This window comes from Bombus vosnesenskii, unplaced genomic scaffold (assembly GCF_011952255.1).
Source record: "Bombus vosnesenskii isolate JDL3184/JDL3185 unplaced genomic scaffold, Bvos_JDL3184-5_v1.1 scf7180000013267, whole genome shotgun sequence".
Classification (NCBI taxonomy): domain Eukaryota; kingdom Metazoa; phylum Arthropoda; class Insecta; order Hymenoptera; family Apidae; genus Bombus; species Bombus vosnesenskii.
In genome coordinates this window covers 7,781,624-7,804,616 of record NW_022882927.1, presented here as the reverse complement: position 1 = coordinate 7,804,616, position 22,993 = coordinate 7,781,624, and the positions used below count along the sequence as shown (strand labels likewise).

Here is a 22,993-nt window from a genome sequence, read left to right as displayed (position 1 = left end):
TCTTTACTCTTATTCTGTATAGTGTAGAAACGAAGAGTATGCTGAATTTTTACGTATACTACGAATTTGTTTTATTGCATATTTTTAGGTTGTTCTGTTATTGGTTTAGATAATAACGTAGTAGTAAGTATGTAGTAAAGTAGCAAGTGTTTTTTTTTTTATATGAAACAGGTATAAGGAAGAACTGTATTTGTCTAGAGAGCTTTCAAATTTGTATAACAAATACATATAATGGATGTGTCTTAGGCAAAAGTGGCACAGTAATGGCCTTGACAGCAGAGTTATTGTTAGGAATTTGCTTGAAACAAACAATGAAAGTTAAGTTCTTGTTCCTGCTGAAATTATACATTTTATATACCATCCTTTGTACCATTCTCCCTTTAAACCTCTCAATTCCGAAATACCTATTCAAACAGCCCTTACAGAAAACAAAACAAAGTTCCAATTAACTGAAATTACATTTCAAACTGCGTGTTACCGCTTACTCGCCCTTTTACCCAAGGTTTTTCAAAAGCTTTCGTATATATACATATGTATACAATCTAAAACGATACACTTGGGTGCACGTATCCAGATTCCAGCTTGCGTCGAGCTGCGCGCAAAAAATTTCGCATCGTACGGTTCGCAAAACGTGTTGAGCAGGTGGGGAAGGGCCGGTGGCCGCGACGCCGCGGCCGATGCGCGAGTTGCCTCGCAATTAGTGGAAATAATTTCGTCGTTAATTGCGTCACGGGCTGGCGGCTGCATGTTTTCTCCGTTGCGCCGTTTCGTTTCTTCTCGCCTACCGCGTTCCGTGTCCCCTCGAGCCCAGCAATCCGCTTTCTTGCTTTCTGAACGCGTTTCGAGCCACCACATCCTATCGTTTCGCGAAGCGTACCGCTGCGAGCTGGCCTCGTTATCATCGTTCGATCCTCGAGGAAGCGAAGACTGACACGCGCTGGACGTGATTTTGATAGATGACCGCGCGAATAATTCACGCGCGCGAAATGCAAATGCGATCCTTCGCTCCCCTCGAGAGATGAGCATCGAGCACAATGAGAAGCGTTCGGCCTAGTTCCGAGAGTAGAGTACGTTTACTAGGTAGATAGACGAGAGGCAAGTTTCGTGTATATACGATCCATTCTTCGAGACACGGGTGGAATTCGTATACGAATCAGGCGACCGTTTCGATACGTCACGCTGTCGGATCCTAGGACCAGCGTAACGCAACGACGAGTTTATCTGCTGGAACATCTGTTAAATTTCTACCGTTGCTTTTTGTCAAGCCGCAACGTCGTCGGTTTGTATATCGCTGGTGGCTAAATATGTGGACTACTTGTTGGAACCTCCTTTCGTCGAACTATTAATGAGAAAGAAAAACGAACGAGAGCCTGTATACAAATCGTCAGATCTGTCACGTTCTTGAAACCATATATCATATCATTACTACAAAAGCGATTATACTCGATAAATTGTAGTTTAGTTTTTTATTGTCATTTTTTATTATGCGAGAATTCTCTAGCACTTTTATTGCTATCAGTTTTATTCTTATCCGTCAATTCTCTTTATTCTTATCAGCTTGTATCAGCCCCGTTCGTTCTAATTTTAGTTGTCTTTGTTTAATAAAAAAGGTATGATTCGACGCGTCCATCGATAAACACCATTTAACGAAAGAACAGCGAAATCACGTAACAACTCTGTCCAGACTAATTCTAGTTACCAGTGACTTTTCGTAATTCAAAAGTACCGTTTACGATCACGTAGAGAAAATTCGCATATCGACTCTCTTCATCCTAATTTTAACTATCTTTGACTGTTGACGAGTGGAAAGTACCGTTCGGGAAACAATCGTATAGCCCAATTCACGAACACACGAAAGTGTATCGAGTCCAGCTGACTGGAGCGCCGAGTCGAACGGGAGCGCATGCCGGGTCGATTTTGACATATTTCCCCGGATGACCTTGAATAGCCGAAGACGCCGCGACGGCCTAAGAGGATCGGCGCTGGAAGAAGGACGAGTGACGGTGGCGATAGTAGTTAGCGGTAGAAAAGAAGAGGGTGAACGAAGAAGGGAGAAGGAGAAGGAGAAAAGAGGGCCGGTGGAACGAGAGAGAGGAACGAAGCAGCCAGGAGGAACGAGACGAGGAAGGCCGATGATGGCTACGATGGTGATGGTCAGTGGTTGTATACCGGTTAAGCCGTTCAGTGCCAGGCCGGCGTCCGTCACGGTTAAACCTCGACTACTCGGTCGTTCGATCTCTCGTAGACCAATCGAATCCTCCGGGATTCCTTCCTTCCATCTGGGGATCGTCGCCTGGACCAACTCGATGCACCAGGTCATCCAGTCGTCCTTTAAACTGGTGCACACTAACTTGGCCAATTTCAATTTCTTTCGAGAACCTATTTAGTTTCCTATCGAATTATATAGTGATACCTAGAGAATTCAATTCGTGACCCGTAACTGGATCAGTTTAATTGGCAAAAAAGAGAGAGAACAGATATAATCGTTGGAATTTTATATGGAAGATTCTTGACCCGGAGTTATACAATATTTGTGATGATATCGAACGACCGTTTTCGCGAAGGATTCCTCGAGGCAGCCGTCGGAACTCGATCTACTGCGATCTAACGAAGACAGAAACCGTTCTCGACCCCCCGGAAATTAAATACAACGGTTCATCGGCGTGGATCTCGAATTCTATCCGTCTGAGTCATAGGCCTCTCCTTAGAGAGGAAGCGATTCTCGCATCAATCAGCGGTTCCTCTGATCCGATATATCTGGACCAAACCTTTCTACGTCACCAGTGATTCACCAGAAAGCAAATCCGAATGTGTACCAAATGTTCGACCTTCTAGGTCCGACATTGATCAGACAATTTCAACGATCCTTCAAAATGGACATGTGATTAGGACATGTGAATGTGTGAAAGGACTAAAGAGAGACTCATCTAGAAACGAAGGAAGGAATTGGTGAAAAATTCGGGGCGGTAGAGGTGTTTCAGAATGGCGAGTGACATGGCGATCCGCGGGTCATCGGGCAGCGGGAATCGAAGCAACCAGCCATTGGGATACCAGGATTCGGAGCGAGCGCGGATGAAGTAATTACGAGGACTGACCAGTCACGGACCAGTCTGATCCCACGGGAGATCCAGGTACTTCTTCCGCGTGTCTCTCATTCTTCCGTGCTTTCTTCAGAAAATCGTGTTCGTTCCTCGCGCTGCTGATCGAAGCTCAATACTCTCTCTCTCTCTTTCTCTCTTTCTCGCGCGCGCGCGCGCGCCAACGTGCCGATCCATCGTTTCTCGCCTTGGTACAACTTCATCCGCAGCAAAGACGGAACACAAGCTGCGAACCGGACGGAATTCGATGAATCGGCCGCGATTACCCTCGCCTTCGCCACTGTTTCCTCCTTTTTAGGTGTCGTTAACCTTCTCTTCTTCTGGTGCTATAATAGTCGAATGTGATCGATATACTATTCTATTTTCAACAGGGCTAATTTGTGGTCGATATATCTACTAGTGGAGATGTAGATAGGTTTTAGGTGGAGTTTCACAGTTTTACGTACAGCTTTAGGTACAATATTTGATTGTTCGTTGGTGATATAGTGATTCTTGTTTTTGATCGAAGCATGGCTAGAAAATGTATGATTTATTTAACTGTAAAATCAACGACAAGGTAGAGTTTATGTGGTTCGAACGACGAGACATTTTTGGTGAAACGAGGATCTCTGGTTATAGTCTTAACAGCCTACCTTTTTTCTCTCTCTTTAACTCGTTAACCGAAGAAGACTGGTTAACCTGAGCTATCGATCTCTTCAACATAATGATTTTTTTCGCTAATTTCTTTATCTGTTTCCCATATCCTCTGCCTTTTTTCTCTTTTCACTTGTCGCTTCGCTTCTGTTAAAAATACGACACACGAAGGGAATCACAATGGAAAAGTAGCTATATAAATACTAAACTATTGGTCAGGTTAATAAGACGGAAGAGCGACGATGTGTCTCGTAAAAGTAAAAGCAGAATAGAATGGCATACCGGAGGTATCGGCTAGACGTTTTGTCCTTTACGACGCAATCTTCTCGTTCGCTTATCTTGTAGCAGACAGGAGGGAAAAACGTGGAAGATTATCAAGGAAAAAAGAGAGAAAGCGAAAGAGAGGACTGATTTTATCCGTGAAAGCAATTGCACGCGGCATACGGACGCGATAAAGCCCGAGCAATTCTGCTACCAGTTACGAATCCTTGATGGCCGATGCTACTACGATTTCCACGTTACCCGTGGCCACTCGAATACCGTAACGACGCCGAACGTGACTTCGATCGAAAAGTCGTCGTGATACGTCCTGTATCGTCAGCCTGCTCGTTTCCAGTTATCTATTACCGTTGTCATACTTCCGTAATACTTCTTCATTGGCCGTTAATCGCTCGTCCTGCCCTTAGGCCTGGTCCATACTGACGTTCTTATATCCTCGTGCTTCTGAGATTCATTAATTTTTTACAAACAGGAAACGAGTGTAGGTACACCGATATTTGTACATTTACCATATCGTATGCGATATACAAAATATTTTGAAGATCAGTCTTCCGAGTTTTGTGCTAGGTTCACAGTTACGTTTGAAGGTATTGTACTAGTAAGAGTACGATGGCCAGGTTTTTTAAATTCGTGTACGAATACAGGTAGAATATAGATATGTATATAGCACGTGATAAATCGAAAAGCTTGGACTAGAAGAGCGGCAGAGATCAAAGGCAGCAACATGTTGCTACGAACTGCAATCTTCTCTGTCCTCATAGAATTCCACTTTCATCTTCCGTGTTCCGATCGTACATTTATTTTACATGCTGCTCGGAAACGCTCGTGACTCCATGTAGCATCTTATATAGATATATCAAAACTAAAGATAACATCCTGCGATAACGTCCAACTTTTGAAAGACTAGATTGAAATCGAAGATTAACGTCGAAGATTATCTCGATCGATAAAACGTGGAAATTGTATTAAACCTCGATTTCGATGTCGAAGAAAGAAGAAAGCGTAGAAAAGCAACGCCTCGGGTGAACTCGGAAGATGATTGGCAATGGCTGGCAAGCAAAAGAGGAAAGTTAAACGCGCTCGTTGTCGTTTGGTAAATTGTTCATCGACTTTCGAACTAATTACACAGGGACGAGAGTAAATTTATGTTCCCATCGGTGTGAAACCGGCATTAAATACGAAAGTCTAGCTCGGGGGAGTCGAAAGAAAAGTGGTAGACATGCACGTTTATAGATAATACTGGATACACAGTAAATTTGCCTCTGTCTTGAAGCGAGCTATCAGTTTCAATTGGCGTGTCGTATCGTGACCCGGCGTTTCTCTTTGCTCGTTCCAGTAGCCGAGTATTGTCATTATCGACCCGTTCGATGTACCGTAGCGTTGTTACTACGAATAAAATAAATGCTATTAGTTTAATTGTGTATAATAAATTGCTGATTCGTTGCTGATCTATGCGTTTGGACGTCCAGTAGCGTGACACTCTACATTTCGCATTGAAAGCCTGCGTCGAGTTCTATTTATATGGAAAGATATTCTAAATTTATACTTTATACGCTGCCGACCATAATTATTATGTAATTCCCTCGATAAGATTTGTTTCGTTATTTCTACATCCACCAGTATCAAACGCGAAAGAATTTATTTTCTCCAATTTTTTTGTTTCGTCCAGCGATAAAGCACATAAAAACTTTTAAACATGAACGTAGGTATTTATACAACTAAACTAGATAAATTCTGAACCCCCAAAGACTCAGGCTATAAAATACATCTATCCATCTAAATTAGACGAACTCTGAAATTCCAGAAACTCGGCCTATGCGATAAAAGATGCACAAAAACAGGGAATCCTGTCGGTCCAACGAAGCGAAAGCTAGCAAATCAAGCGCGGACATTTCTATGGACAGGTTGATCCTCGTATTCACCGATCGTCGTCCTCGATCATTCCTGATCGATCGAATGACGTCGTCGGGGCGCCCGCCATCGATCGCCACCGTTTTATAGGAAGTTACCAGGGCGTTATCTCACGGCGAACTCTGCGGCGCATTCTTCCTTTTTCCGTCGCGGTGCAACGGGATCCCGATGGCTTGATTTCGCGCCTATCGCGGCAAAAACGCCGAGTTATCGTGCGTTCCACCCGCAGAGGGGCCACCGTTTCACGAAGATCGTTGCGTAGCCGACTTGTTCGCTTCGTCTTCTATCATCTAGAAGAATTTATTGATCAATAAAACGTCTCCATTTAATGGGAGCCCCCGTTAATGAACGACATCCTGGTCAATCTTGAAATTTCACAGGTTCGACATACGTAAGATCCTTCGCGAGCTTATTGTGAGCACGAGGGAACACGCGTGCCCGATTATTTTTCTCTTTTTCCGTTCGCGTTCAATAACTGGTTCTGTCTTGTGGTAATTATATTAGTGTACGCGTAACGGGAATTAAAGATCGTTGGGAGTACCTTTATTTTCGTTTTGCCAGGCTAGAGTAATAGAGACGCGTTTTAGGGAATGTGGAGAATGATTCATTGATAAAAGGAATGCAGATATTTGAGTATCCGATACTGCAATATCCGATAGCTGGTTATTTTTGTAAATAGAATCACAAAGTGTACGAGTGAGCAAAGTTCCATGGCAATTAGAGATCCTCAGTTGAAAAGATTGCAAGGATTCCTCTTCGGGATTTTTTTAATTTTCAATCGTTTGCTTTCCTAATTTTCTCTTTTATAATCTAAAGTCTATAATCTAAAACTTAAACTTGCATTGGTCACGGTCAATTCATAATGCAGTTACTCGGCTGGAAAAATGTAAAACATCCCAATAGCTACCGTAGAACTCAAGCAATGTAACAAAAATAAGGCAACTATTATTTCTCTAACAGAATCTCCAAAAATCGTCATAGTTGGAACAGGTCGTTTAACGGGCAAATGGCCTCGGTAGCCAGAGATCGCGAAACAGTTTATTAGCCGGGCGTGCTATCTGGTATCAGGCAAGCAAGCTCCGATACCTGGTCGTAGCGAGCTTAGTGCCCGCGTGGCAGATTCGTACGCGTTCAGGTCGCGTTCGGTGTACGAGAAACTGGTCTCCGCGACTCTCTATGAATAGAATTAATGGACGGTGATTCCGCGCTTAATCGATGCGAAAGAGAGGACTGCGTGGATCGTGAATGACGAGCCGAGATGTTCGATATCGTTGGCTTCGCAAGAATTTTAATTATTGTCAGCAAACCGTCGTCCACTGCGACTCGAATTAGCAGCGGTGGCCTACGTGGTTCGCCGATAATCGACGATTTATCGTTCGATTCGCCGTCGATCGTCGGTGTCGTCGTCGTTGTCTTTGTATCCGAGATAACGCGTTCCCGAGTGTCGACGTCGTCGCCGCCGCCGCCACCGCCGCTGTCGTCGTTTGGCGAACAGTGGCAAGCAAAACACGCATCGATGCCTCCTGTACGTGCCTCGAAGGCCGCTGGCTTCTTCTCTCTTTCCGCGATTGAGTAACTGTACATCATCGACAACGTCTACGCCGTGCTCGCGTCCCGAAACGAACCGGGGCAAAAAGCGGTCTCGCGCGCCTCGCAAATAACACGGTGGATTATGAATACGCGGGGCAGTTTATTAAGAGACATAAATCGCGCAAAAACCGCCGACCAATTACGATTCGCTCCAATTCGCTCGGCATTCGCACCCTACGAGTCGATTAACAGTAGTTCGTACGATTTCTACGCGTTCAGCCCTAGACAAAAACTTTGTTTGGTCAACCAATCTACTTGTTAGATCAACGCGTCTTCGAATATCCTCGATAAATAGTTGAATATCCAAGTGTTCGATCCTTACCCCTGGTCGGGTACCTTCTTCCTTACCAGTTCCTCTTTCGTCGACAGGACTACTGTACTTTAATTTCGTTCTCGATTCAGGAATAAAGTACGAAGAGATAGAATATAGCGAAATGGGGAGGAAGGATTTGTTCGGATCAGCGTGAGAATGGACGATACGCGGGATAATAATGAGAAATCGTTAGTCGTGGCACACTCGAAAGCGAACAGCCTTTCCCATGGCAGCGGTAACAACCAAATTCCAGGCTGACGAACTCGCTTCTTCTTCTGCTCCCCTTAATCATCCTCCATTTCCTGCAAAGCTCTGCTACGCCCGCTTGTTAAAACTGCGCGAACGCCTGCGACTGAACAAGCCAGGAAAGACATAAATTAAATTACCGCGGAATCAAGCAGCGAGTCTATAGGTGGAATCATTCGTGAACTCGGAAACCGATGATTTTCGCAAAGCATTACGGAAGAACGAACTTAAGAATAAAGGACAAAGAAAGGGATACATGATCCCTATTGAATATAGACAAATCGACAAATAAGAGGAGAATCGAGGAACTGAAAAATTGCTCTTGCTGGCTTTTCGGGCGGATTAACCCTTTTCGATCTCAAATAATTCTCTTAAACGGATAAAATGGATAAAGATAAGATATCCTTTGCGTATGTTCAGATAGCATAAAGACATCTTATGGTCTTCTTAACCCTTGAGTGACGTTAATCGCGAATTAACGTTTGAATTCTATCATCGAACAATTAAAAAAGCCAAACAAGTACAATGAAATATTTTAGTATCGTTTAATGTTAGATGAGCCCGTATTAAATCTTCAAGTACACGACATACATCATAAGTGCGAAATAATGACACTCGATGAAATAAAAATGAGGAACGTGCATAAGGACTGAGTATCCCAGTGAAATGAAATGCCACGGTCAAAAAATATTAAAATATCTCGTAATGGCTTCGGTTCGTAGACTCAACATCCTAAATCGTTTCATCACGGTTTGTTGCTCGCGATTTCTATCGAGATTCAACAAACCGACGAATAACACAGATGGATCAAGGAGATGAAGGTATCTTCTTCACTTCTGGAAGAAATTAAGATATTTCGTAATGTTTTCGATTCGTAACATCGAGACACTAAAAACCACCATTCTATCTCGATTCGTTGTCTGCGAAAGGATTGTCATAAAATCGGTTGCTTAATCAGGGTCTAATTAATTTGACGACCGTGTCACGAGACGCGTACGAGCCACGTACGGTATCAGATCGCTAATTGCAGTCCATCACGGATTATTAGCCAACGCATAATGACGATGTATAGGGGCGCAACGACAGCTTCTCAAACGGCAATTTGATTCTCCGTCTTCGTATTGCGATTTACGTACCAATTATCGACGATCGTTCTTCTTCGTTTTACGGTCTCTTATAATCAGGCTATACACCGTGGTATAAAAGTAACTTTAAGAAAAACTATCGAGTACCACGGTTAACGAGAAGAAAATTCTTAGCAGCGTTTTAAATTTTATGTTAGATCGCTCGTACATACATCGTTCTATGAAATTACACAATATGCTTCATTTTTGAAGAAGTATCAGTGAAAAAAGTATGTTGTGGTAATTCTTTATTTGTTTTCTTAAAACATACTAAATTGTTATTACATACTAGCCACTTCGTAACTGCTATTCATAATCATTATTATGAATAAAACATGACAGAAAATAATGGTTATTTTAATCTTGGGTGCTTTGCAACACGGTAATCGAGTAAAATGTGACAAAACGCCTCTACATAAACAAATACCTGCTATTATTTCCGAAGAAATATAAGATTAAATCGTCCATTTCTCGAACATACGTACGCGTTAATTTTTCATAAAAACAATACCGACTTCTTAAATTACTTTACTTACCGATTGTTCACGCTATTCGGTCAGCGTCGAGTTTCAATCTTGTCGAGTTTTAGCTTTTATCCTGCATACAGCAGGCTCGAATGTCTTAAACTAAATAGTAGCAAGTGGCCGTAATCTGATCGTAATTTCAACAGCTGACACTTTAGAACCAATGGCTGTTTCTTAAACGCGTTTTCAATACCCCTTAGAAACTCGCACCAAATTGGTCTTCTTTTTTATTTTCTCGTTTCATTTCCTCAACGATGCGCCATCGAAAAATGTTGATTAAGTTCGTCGCGGGTCCTTGCGCATCGACATTGTCCCCGTTAGGTCCGGGGCCGTTTAATTGGTCTGTTAGTAGGTTAATTGACGCGTTCTTTTCTCTTAATCAGCAGTGTATCAGCGCGTGTGGATAACGAGGTTAAATTGTGGTTAGCTCCTTCTTCAAATCTGACCTCGCACTATGCCGGCACAATAGAAAGGCGCGTTTAACCTTTGCGGACGACACCGGGTCTTCATGCGCGTTTCTGCGATTCGCGTAGAAATATTTCACGGTCGGGACGATTAACGTTGAAATGGGAACGAGTCTCTATGATAACCGCTACTCGTTACGGAACATTTCTTTGAGGAATGACGCGCCTCCGCGGGAACACGGTTATCGTGCAGGAACTCGCGGAAATTAGGATTAATGCCTCAGTAATGAATTATCAGGATGCACGCGAGGTGCCTTGAAAAGTGATAGAACATTCTTATAGTAAGAATGAATCAAGAGATAAGTATTTACAAAAGTATATGCACGCATTTTATGGATTCATCATACCTTATTAATTTAACATTAGATTTGAAATTCGATACTATAATTTATATCGAGATAGACTTTAATTAATATAGCCTGCAATAAAATGGATTTATTTACTTCCAACTGAAGTATAAATATATACATTCATTTATTCATCAGCACTAGAATCAAATTGATCGTTCATCACAACACCAAACCAATCGAATTGATCAGAAACGAACGATTATTAAAAATATCCAAGTCTTTTGGCACTATTTGTGTTTACGTTCATTCAGATAGAAACATGATTACATATACTTATTTATTTTTTGTCATATTATTTTAGTTTTAATTAACTTTGTACAATATAACATATTTAAGTATACAATAAAGACGGATAGTTCTTTTATTGAAGAAAATATTATCATTGGTAGAGATGGTAGAGAAACACACATAAAAGTATGTGTACGACTTCCAGAGTATGACTACTCCTGAGAATAACAAAAGAAAATTGTTATCGCAGGCTGTGGAAGATAAGGTTGCTCCCACCCCGGTTCTAGATTGAGGGCTCGAGTTTGAGGGCTGTTTTCTGGTATATGAACGACTTGTCCTATGAGACAGTACAATACAATGGAGTGTGGACTGTAATACAAGTTTTGTAGCATACGAGAAAATTCATAGCTGGCTGAGTTCGTATAGTAACATTGCCGAGCAGCGGCCATGGAATGGCCCTGTGACGTTTGTGTCGGAATAGAATGGCAAGAAAAATGATCATGCTTGAAGACAGAGTCTAAGGAACATAGAAAAATTGTAGCAATTTAACTAAAATATAACTGCACATATACAATAATTCACAGAAACATCAATTCATAGAATTACTCGCTTTGACTGTGTGTTATTTCTAGTATTAAACGATTAAGAGTAATCATATTTAATATTCGATTTTAAACATTGTGCGCGTATTTTCATACAGATTTAAAAATTGTTTCGAAGAGGATTCCTGGAGTGGTCAAGGTTTTCATTTCGTAATTACTTTTTAGTATTCAATGGCGAGCTCGCTATCGGGAATAGGACGATTGTACCCTATTTGCGTTTATTTACGCCTGGCAGACAGGCCGAAAACGTTTGAGTATAAATTTTAATGGGCACATCGGGCCTTCCCCGGAGCTCGTTCACGAAAACTCGTCACGTAGAGATCCCGGCACGTGTTTAGGAAGTCGCTAGAGAGCCACGAGCATTATGAAACCTCGTCGCGACTATGAATGTTAATGGAAGCTTGGCCGCGCCGACGTTTACTATCGCCGTTGCAGAAAGTATGTATAAACACAACTGCTGCGCCGAGTGCATCCGCGCCTCGATTTCACGACTGGCATGGCGTGTCCCAATGGTTTCGAGCGTTTCAAGAATTCACATTGCACCACGAGAACTTCTACGAAGCATCCTTAAAATTGCCCGCCGTGGTTTCATACTGCACGCGACCACGATTTACATCTTGAACATCCGATCCTGATGAAATTGCACACCGAATCCCCCGGAAAGATACTTTAGAAAGATAATTTAGTAAATTTTTATTATAACAATGTTTGTGGCTCGTGCAATTTTATATTAAGCGGTCTAAAAACTTGATACGTAATAATTTTCGGAAGTTCTAAGGACAATGTCGCTTTTTAACAGAGAGTATTTAATACTTGGCGTTGAAAAGAAGGTTGAAATATAATTTAAAAGAATTGAAAGTAGTCTTCGGTTATAAAATTCGATCGTAACACAATTTCGTAGCAAGTAATTTACAAACTGGTTGAAAAATAGCCTACAGAAATTTTTAAATTGCCGTTGTATTCTGTAGCATAGAACGCTCGACGATTCTCATCTTGGAAATTTAATCCTGATGCAATTGCGCGCTGAGTGGTCTGCAAGGAAGGTCGAAGAATAATTTATAACATCGTAAGAATTTGAAGCGGATGCAATTTTGTAACAAATGGAGTAAAAGGATGAGAATAATATTTGTAGAAATTCTAGGAATACTGTCCTTTGGTATAAAAGGCTTCGTACTTTTTATCTTGAAAATTTAATTCCGATACAATGCTATGTAGCCTGAAAAGAAGATTGAAGAATAATTTATGAAACTATAAAACTTTCATCCTGACGCAGTTCTCCGTAAAGTGGCGTAAAAAATTCTAAAACTATTATCTCTCTCTGATATAGAGTACTCGACATTTTTCACATTGAAGATTTAATCCTAAAGCAATTGCATAGCGAATAGCCTGAAATGGTCGAAGAATAATTTACCAGCTCGTTCTCATAAGAATTTAATCCCGATACTCTGTATTAAGTGGCTTAAGTATCGGTAGACAAATAATTTACGAGAATTCCAAAGTTGCTATCACACATATCCTAGCGTGGAATGCTCGAGACTTCCCACGTTAAAAATTTGATACTTATACCAAACGACTTGGAAATTGATGGAAGAATAATTGAGATAAATTCTACGAGATTAGACTTTACGATCAGATAAATCCGTTGGATCAGTAGGTCATGTGGTGCGTGTGCTTTTTGCTGCACACGGTTTCTCGTAATGTCTAGTCGGCCAGGAAACACCAGTCAGCGACAGTTTTATACTCTTTGCTTCTTGACCTTGCCCCAGAGAGGCCACCGATCGGAACACTATTCGAAGCATGTAAGGTAGAGCAGTAGTTTCTTTCCTCACCACTGGACGCTTAACGGTCTCGGTCCAGTCCGATCGAATCGCCTCGTCGTGTATCCTTGAAGTATCTTCCAGTAACCAACCTCGAAACGATCAACCTGTCCGATCGATCTTTAACCATTAAGTCGATTATAAAATTCGTCCCTCTTCGCCTTCAAATATTCTTGCAATCTCCACTGGCATCAACAGCCCTGATTTAACCCTATATGTAGCTGTATACGATTCTTTTATACATTAAACTTAGGTATCTTAATCTTCTATGATTAGAATTTAATTGAAGGAATCCTAGTATCGAGTAACTTCAATCTTTTCATCTCAAAAAATTACCAAATAATATAAATAACGCAAAACTGCTTAGAGATAGTTGAATAGAAGAACAAAAATGTGTAATGAATATTGTGTGTTGCGATGGTATTATAAGATTAAGAGCGAATGACGAACACACCTTAAAAAGTGAAGGTACGGAGAAGAATTTTTGTAAAAGCAAAATTTGTCTCGAAGGCAAAAGGTAGATTATGGCGAGGAAGATACGAAGATCAATGGAATCGACCGTGAAAATTGTCTGCCGGATATGTTCCGCGTGCTCGCGGTCAGTCGAGTTCTCGTTGCCCTGAAATATGTGTCACTTTTTGCGGACGCTCGTGCGCCATGCGGGAGACGAGTAACACGAGACCACGGCCCAGTTCCTCTGCAACCGCCAGGGACACACGCATTCTGTTCCTCGAGCGTTCCTCTTCCTTGACTTTTCTTTTTCTCTTCTCCTTATTACTCGTTCTATTATCTTGGTCTTTCTTTTCGTATTTCGATTCTTATATCGATCATATATGTATATATCGAGATGTCGTTGTAGCTGATAGAAGATGACTGTTTCATGCAAATCGCTAAATAAGCGGAAGAATGTAGGAGTAGATAACAGAGGAATAAATAATATAGTAATTAATGGTACAAGATAGGAATAGCGTGAATAAAACAACCAAGGAAACGGATCCGCTTATAATCTGTAAGGAAAACAATTAAGATATTACCTGTTGAGATGATTAACGATGCTAAGTGATCTTGTTTTAATATTAATCTAGAAAAATAGTCAAAATGGTTCAACATAAATGCAAATAGTTCCAAATTTAGTTTTACCAGTAATATCGTTTGTTCATATTTCCGTCTATTTCCGTATATGGCAGAAACAAGTTCCATCTCCATGTGCGAGCTCAATCTCGCTAGTCGTTCCTATAAAAATTCAAATTTCGTCCAATATCGGTGACGGGTTGCGTAAGGAGCTCGTCCTGAGTCAGTTTCGTGGTACAGAACTTTCGTTTTCGTTTGATAGGGGACGCGAGGAAAAATAGAAATCGAAATTACGATTGCTGGAGAGGAAAAGATGATTTTCTACGAAGCAAAATGGAATGATCGGTACGTTTGGGAAACAAGAACAGTATTCCACGACGCGGTACTGTTTCATATTACCCGTTTCTTTTTCCCACATACCTACGAATCGTTCATTTTCCATCGAAACTTTCTATTCGAGGATGTATGTTCTACCGACCTGGTGGGTGTCAATACTTGGCAAAGTTTTCTTATCTCGTAGGATGGAATTGGAAAATATTCCACAGCTCTCTTTTCTCGATACCTTTCAGCTTATTTTCCTTTGATCAATCTTCGTCTATTCTCAACAGTCTTCCCATTTGACTACGACTTCAGAAACTTAGAAATTTTACGTGAAAATTGTCAGGAAAAATATTAATTACTAAATTGTGGATTTTCATGCAATTACGACATTCATTTATGTATTTAAATATGTAAATATAATTAATTATATGTAATATAGTATATATATTATAAATGTAATATAATTATATAATTAAATGTGTAATAATGCAGAAAATACACGTAACATGTGGAAGTATACAATATATGCAAGGTAAACGTGTCGTAGTTATGAAATAAGAAAAAGCTAGTATTTATAAAAATATATAAACAGCAAGAGCATCCAGAATCTACTAATTACAGATACTCGTGCGTTTCACATAAAATCGAGAATATATTAAAACATCCTAGAACAAAGGGGCAATAAAAGTCACGAAGAAGAGAAAACAGCAACCATCGTGCAGTCTCAAAGAAATAATTCTTAGTCTGGCAAGTTCAAGCAAGGTAGTCGCCGCTTCCGGATACGAAATTGATGTTTGCATACCACTTCGGGGTTCGATCGTCGTCGCGTGTCCCTCGGTAGTGGTTTCCAGTGGCACAGCCTGGCTGGCAAGTAGAATCAGCCATCATGCGTACGGCACACCGCATTTTCTCCTGCAAACAGGAACATCCTCAGACAGGGCTCGCGTGACCTCTCGTATTTCCAGGCGTTACCATGGATCAAACTGCGAGATTACGAGCTTTCGAACCGCCTATCGACCGGTCACCCACGCACCAACCTGACCATTAGCACCGATAAATTATCCTACATCGTAACATTGTACAATGTGGCATACAATGGACAAAAATCGATATAATCACTGCTCGATCTTAATCTTATTATTCGGTGATATCGTCAGCCCGTAAGTACAGGTAATAGAAACGTAAACGGCAATACTCTCAAAAATCAATAGAAGACCAGTAAACATCGTTTGTAGATCAAAGTCTAATCACTTGAAAATTTGCTCACTCGATAATTTGAGCAGAGATATGTCTAATTTTATGCTAAATATACTAAATGTCAGGCTGTATCTGACAAAACAGAGGGTAGGGTTCCAAGCGTCGACACTATTTATTTAAACGTCATCATGTGTACTTAGACAAAGAAATAAATATTCAAGACATTTCAACCGAGTCAGCAAATAGGGAAAATAGTAGCAAAGATTTGATAAACAGACTCTTACTCGCGTCAAGTGAATCACTTGATATCAAGTTCCTGTCCCAAATTCTCGTTCAAACGCCGTACTATGCATTGTTTCGTATCTTTATTCTTCAGTCGAAATTAAGTGGCAAGGATTCCGGTTGCAAATAATAATTGGACAAACTATTACGTACATAGCAAGATATCGTTATTTTATCGCATAATCTTCAACATCTTAAAATTGAATATTCAACTTTGCACGGAATATATAATCAAACTTGCTGTACGTACATGTATATTGGCGTGGTCACTATTTTCCCAGAAAATTCTGTATCTGGAGATCTCGAAACGAACAGAAGTTCGTTCGAAGATTCCATTAGCCAGTAAATGGAGTGTATAAAATGAGAGATGCCGTTTGAGATATAACGCTCATAAACCTTGACGCGTGAAAAGATGTTTTCCGTGGAACGTGTCGTTGAATGGTCGGCACGCGATCACCGTTGGAAGCTTTCGCGACGCGCGATGATCGCGTAAAACGACGGCATAAATCAAGAGGAATCGACCCAGATGGGCAAGCTTTCTTCGAAAGCGTGGCCAACAATCGAACAGCGCCGGTTGATTTATGTGCCGTGAAACGTGTTGACGTGCGTTCAAGCCGACGCACGGCCGTTGAACGCGAATCAATGTTTTGAGACTAAACGATTCGCCGCGAGCATACCACCGTTTTCTGCACCGCGATCGCGAGCGTGATTCGCTTAAAATGATAATGAGCTACGGCCACGCCGAGAAATATCACTCTGGATGGACGCTCGTGGCCGTTAGACCGAGACCACTTTGCATTCGAGTGCGTATTCACCTTTGGAAGGATCGATCGAATTTCAAAGCACATCTCGGAAAAACGATCCAGCTTTAACCGTCTAACCGCGAATCATTTCCATAGTCTACTGTATTAGAACTTTATATACAACTCTAAACACGACTTTACAGGTCGTATTATCATTAAAACATCTTTATTACGATACAACGAAAACGATAGATGGAGGAAAAGGGAATATTTTTGTTCGTCACGTGTTACGTTTTTCCGACCGCGTTGTTGTAATCTGCAGCGTCATGGTCTACGGTATAAACAAAATATTTCTGCGATTTGATATTTGTCGAACACCGTTCGAAGTATGCAGCAACAAAAAAACGTTGCTCCTATTTACTTCAGCGTGGACACGGCTTTAGACTCGTAGGTACGGTTGCTCGAGATCCTCGATAACATTCGCGGCACATTCTTCGCTGATGCTCCACTCGCCCTTCCCATTCAATCTTTCGAGAGGAAGAGAAAAATCGATTTCTCACTAAGGGATACAAAAGCTTTCACATTGGCGCGACGTGAATTTTTATCGAATATCGATTTTGCTCGGTTCGGCGGATCGTCCGTTCGGTCTGGCGTGTGTCGCCGTTGAAATACGAGACACGATAAAACCGCATCCGTCCGCTGGAACAAAAAATAGAGGAGATCATGGTCGGACTCCCTTCGCCGGGGAATCGGTGTCAACGAGACAAATTGCCTGAAAAAACGACCGAGAAAACCCCGAAAGTCAGCCGGATGACCCGGTATGCGAAACCAGAATTCGGTAACAAGCCGCCTTCAGCCCTCGTGCTCTCTTTCTCTCCGGCTGTAATCATCGAGTTTTTCTCCTATCGGTCAGGCTGCACCTGCTACTGATTCAATTACGTTCACACGATGTACCCGGCGCGTTCGCAGGTTTTGCGATCCAGCAACAAGGGGCTGTAACTTTGTTCCGAAATCGGATTGTTAGCGAAACGTGAAGAAAGAAAGTAGAGTGGATATAAGGGAGAAGAGTGCGGTATCAGGGAGCGTTTCTTTAGATTCAGATGGCTACTTGAAACTTCTTTCGAGGAAGAATGTTGTTGAATGGAAAGAAGAATCGAGCAGCAAAGAAAGTGTTTTTAGCCTTTTTACGTTTGATGTTATACGTACGCAATTATGTAACAGCGAAGGAATGAAACAGTTGGTCAAATAAATTGAACGATTGTTCGGATATACAAAACCATAAAGTCAATATCGTAAGAGACAACTAGTAATTAAACATTTTCGATTTCTTTATTTATATTCTTCTTTATTTACATTTTTCTTTATTAAATAATTCTTGTTATCTTATTTAAGTTCCTCGTCCTTTATTATATAATTCCTTTTTGCTAATTTACATACACTTGCAACTAGGAACTGCTCGAAATGGGCATTCACAAAGGAATAGTCAGAGTTTCCCTCGCTTGTATAACAGCGTTCCACTGCGATTCGCGTCGGGCTGGAAATCCTGTTAAATCAATACCCTAATTGACCGAAGCGACTCGTGTGTAAACGCGCGTGAACGCGTACGCACGCAGCGCCGTTTCGCGTAATATTCAAGCAAGGATCTTCACAGCGTGGAAACATGGCCAGCTGGTCGCGATCGTGCGTTACACCATATCTCACGGTTTTACTACCATGCTGTTTCATTTATTTGCATAATAGCCGCTGATGACTCGTCGTAAAGACGCGCTGCGAACGCACAGACCTCGCCCTCTTTCGTTCCCTCTTGTATCTTTCATTTCCATTCATATTCATCCTTTTTCCATAGTCAAGCTTCGCCTCCAACAGAATATTTCGATTCTCTTCATATTGCATTTACCTTTTACATCGACAAGTTTTAATGTTTTCTTTTAATCACGATTCTTATTCAGAATCGCAACAGGGTCGAACTTGGAAGACAAAACAGTCACTGACTCTTACGTACACTCGATACCACTTTAGAATATAAATATAAAGTTTCAGACGAATAAAATGAACTTACTACTTGAGTAGCTACACTCCAGCGAGTTTTCTCTAAGAGCCACTCTATATCACAGTTCGAAGACAGAAAGTCGATCGACTCTTGGCGTATGTCGTACGCACCTGGTGCGTCGCATTTATCACGATCAATACTTATTAATCGAGAGTCGATTTAATTGAATCTCTGGAGACCCCACCCATCGCGAGGTAAGAGAGCTTGGGGAGATATATCGATTTCCCTCGCGACTACATACTGACCTCTTCGTCACGATATTACGCCGCATTAAATTCAGGTTAGCGCGCTGGAGGACTCATAAGACGCGGACGCAAAAATTATGAATCCCGTGAAAGGTTTCTAGTACAAAGGCACGGCTGAACGGTCCAGTGCAATCGCACATTTCATTAAACCGTTACAGTGTGACGAGTTCTTTCGCCCGGGACTGTAGAAAGGCGCGCGAACAACGATTGTTCCGCCATTCCATTTCGTTCCAGTGATATAACATTATGAAAAACCAGACGTCGAGACTTTAAAATTAAATCGTTGAAACTCCATTTTTCTCTGGTCTTCGGTTGTAAAATGTAGTAAGGTAGGATTGTTTCAGTCACCTGTGTTTCAACGTCTTAAAATTCAGTCTTGGTCTTTAGGCGAAATAATCAAACGTTTTGTATGTTATGAGAGCAATTAATCTTTAACGTAAATGATAACGAAAGAAGGAGAAAATATTCGCGTACCCTGTGATAGCGTTAGGCAACCGAAACGAGTTAAACCGAGGACGCAAATGCCTCTCGATAAACACGGTCGTTAAGCATTCTATCTTATAGTACGAAGGCTATTCTTCGATACGGAAAAACGACGAGTTCGTGAAAATCCAGGTCGAAGCATTAAAATCAACTTACGAAGGAGTTGAAACTATTAGTTGGGAAATTAAGAAATTACTTAAGAATGAAATTAAAATTCCTCTAAATTCTACGATTAATTCCGATTAATTAATTAATAAATTAAGAAGGAATTTGTTAATTATTTTGTTTCTCAAACATTAAATTTAAATTAACTTTAAGTTACATAGAAATAGAAAACTTGATAATAAAAAATTATTTTATGTAGGACGAAGAGTGTGAATTATTATGTAGCATATTTTTCTCCTATCACTTCGCATAAACGTAACCTACAAAAGTCTGTAAAATTCGTCTTCGCACGATTTCTCGCATCGAGAGCGAAAATGTGACCTAGGGATCGTACTTTGGCACGGTTCCAAGGCACGCGAGGAACGTGAGGCATTAGGCATGCTTATTAGTAACAGAAACTGAAGAGAAGCGACAGAAGGAGCCTCGTACACGTATCTGCACGCGCGCACCTGTATGCAGCGGTGCATCGGAAATTGCCGGAGTTGTGGCATAGGCAATAACGCGAGCCATACAGGTGTAACTCGGCCCGTGGATAACTGGACGCACACGTAGCCGCGTCCCGATGGGATTAGACGAAGAGTTTTGCAACTGTGCCACCGGTAGCTGGTCGCAATTTGCATGATTTCCGAAGATTAACCTTGTAGCGCGCGTAACAATGCCCTCGAGCTAGAGCTGCGCATTTTCTTCATGGAAGGATTATATCGTTTCATAGCCGCGACGAGAAACGTCGATACACGGCTGTCGCGCATTTCCACGACGAAGAAATAGATGAGTCGAACAGGAAATTGGAAACACGCGGAGGATTGATATTCTATAGCTGTTGAACCAACGGCATCGATGAATAGTTGCTTGATTCGCGTAAGGTTCAGCTTCTTCAATCTTGCGGATTTTATACGACAAGAAAGAAAGGTCATTCCTTTTTGTAGCGTTGATTTGTCCTCCTTCGGTTCTGTCGATGAAATACGCGTTTTGCGATGGAACGTTATTCGTTCGTTCATTGAGAATTGAACGTGAATCATGTACCTGGGCAACGAGATTCTGTAACTTGTAAAAGGTAGAGTTGATCATTCAGTTTCTGAGAGGCAGATAAGTAACGTAATATATTTCTAATGATTCTGATTTCTGATTTCAGGGATCAGGATGCGGTGGATCGGTTACGTGGCCACAATTCTCTGGTGGTCGGGCATCGCCAGGTCCCTCAGTACGCTGAATCGAGGTCACAGTCAGTAATACTCCTTTTGGTGGTTTTAAACGCGAGTATTTCAGTAGCAGGCGCGTTCCTTTCCTCGTGTCTCCCCGAGCTGACTTTCTTGGCTGGACCACTTCCTCGCTCGAGACTCTCTCGCATGCTTTCGAACCAGAACTGGCCATTAATCGGATTCCCTTCGTTTTAATGCTATGCCTGACGTCCTGCGCATTTAGATCATTCTCTCTCTCTCTCTCTCTCTCTTTCTGCCTCTCCTTCTGACTCTCCCAATTTCCAAGCAGTAACAGTTTCCGATCGAAAATACACACTGTGACTTCAGACGGATACTTACCTTTTTCATTTAGGTAGAAATGGCTAGTTTTGACTGTAACCCTTCGTCGTTAAACGTTCTCCACTCTCCATCTTTCTTTCCTTCATCTGTTCGAGACCTGTTCCTCTTTCTTCATTGAGACTCCTCTAAAATGTGTAACAGCTAATTGGACAAGGAACTCGGTCAAGGTGCAGTCGGTCGTCTGCTTCGCGGCCGTGGGAAAGGAAAAGCGAACAAAGGGGGCGACTTTCATCTTCCCTGTGTCCTGAACAACCACCAGAGATACGAAATAAGACTGGAAAAGTCTTCCACTTCTCATTAACCCTGCACTGTGTACCAGAAAATCTGCACGTCTCATTTCTGCACTGGTACTAACGATAATTGCGCTGGAAAATTAATGTACCGTATGCCGTACCATTTAAACTGTCTACAGAAGTATGATAAATTCAAAGTATTCATCTCGACGACTTTCCTTACGCGCTCGCGATATTAATAGCAAATTAATATCTTCTGCTACCTTAGCGATGGTAACATAATATTCCTATCCCCGTTTACCAGCTGCATTATGTACACAGTCATAACGAACGTGAACGTAATTACCGTACCAGTACCATACTACCCGCCTCTACGTTGCTAAACAACGAGCTTTAATATCCGTCTTTAATTACTACCTGGGACAATGCGGAAAATCGTGCGCCAGCAAAAGAGACTGATCCTCTATCAACCACTCGTGGCACAGAAACCGATGTTCCGTTTCATATTTCCAACAGACAATTCAGTCAAGCATTCTCGCCCCTTTTGTACCTCCACAGAGGTGTCACGGATGGTCCATAAAGGTTTGAAGCTTCATGGAATAATCCAGGATCCAAAGGACGTCGCGTAAAGTAGTTTTAGTGATGAGGTGGTGAAGCTTTAGAGAGTGTTATCTGTCATAGTATGATATTATAAAGTCGTAACTTGCAGGAGAGTTTAGTTATTAATATTGACGTGATTTATCGTTGTTTTCGCGATGGATATAAATTTTACGTAACGAAGAACGTGGAACGAAAAATATATACGTACGGCCTAGCTGAAAAATGTTTGTCTGAAGACTTCTGAGCAGAAGTATATTCGCTTTCTATTCGCGTATACTTTTGATAGAAATACAATCAAGCATTCTATCGTTTCACCGTAACAAGATAGTTGGAACCAAGTCATCTATTTCTTACGATTCAAGCCCCTGCAACTATCATAGACAATGTCCTCTGATCCATGAGACTGTATGTCTTCGCTGTCGGCCATTGTTTCTCCCCACGAAGACGAACGAACGTCGACCACCGATAAAGTTTTTCTTTAATTAACGCGGTAACGTGGTATAGGAGAAAGCGAGACCGTGAAGGTAGAGACCGCGACAATTTACGTCGGTTTACGCGCTCTTACTGTCTCGGTTAACGACCTGGCCCAGGTCTACGTACTCCCGTACACTTCGACGATCGACCACACGCTTTTTCCTTGCTTCTTTCCATCCTTTTCCTTTTTGTTTTTCTTTTTTCGCGTACGTCCCCGACTTCACGTGACTACGAGCACTCCAAGAGGATCACGGCGCACTTTCACCAACCAACGAAAGATTCTATCGAAGGTTGAGCACGTTAACGACGCTCCAATTACCGAACTCGGATTCTGTCTCAAATGGTACCAGGTCCTTTTAATTAGCGATTTGCCCGAAATCCAAAGAAGAATCGCACGGTGTCGAAGAACTAT

The 22,993-nt window shown here is 41.6% G+C and overlaps 1 protein-coding gene across 8 annotated transcripts in view; it reads left to right on the top strand.

The window, feature by feature from the left end:
- The window catches only part of LOC117230823 (serine proteinase stubble-like), a 77,877-nt gene that overhangs the window by 47,718 nt on the left and 7,166 nt on the right, over positions 1–22,993 (top strand). For 6 of the 8 annotated variants that reach the window (XM_033488675.1, XM_033488677.1, XM_033488674.1 and 3 more), the window contains one exon: positions 20,869–20,958. In XM_033488675.1, the coding sequence (XP_033344566.1) occupies positions 20,877–20,958 (82 nt within the window). In that variant the 5' untranslated portion in view covers positions 20,869–20,876. Of the gene's footprint in view, positions 1–2,179; positions 3,132–20,868; positions 20,959–22,993 lie in introns of those variants that run through there. The other 2 variants (XM_033488678.1, XM_033488679.1) reach the window with 2 other exon arrangements.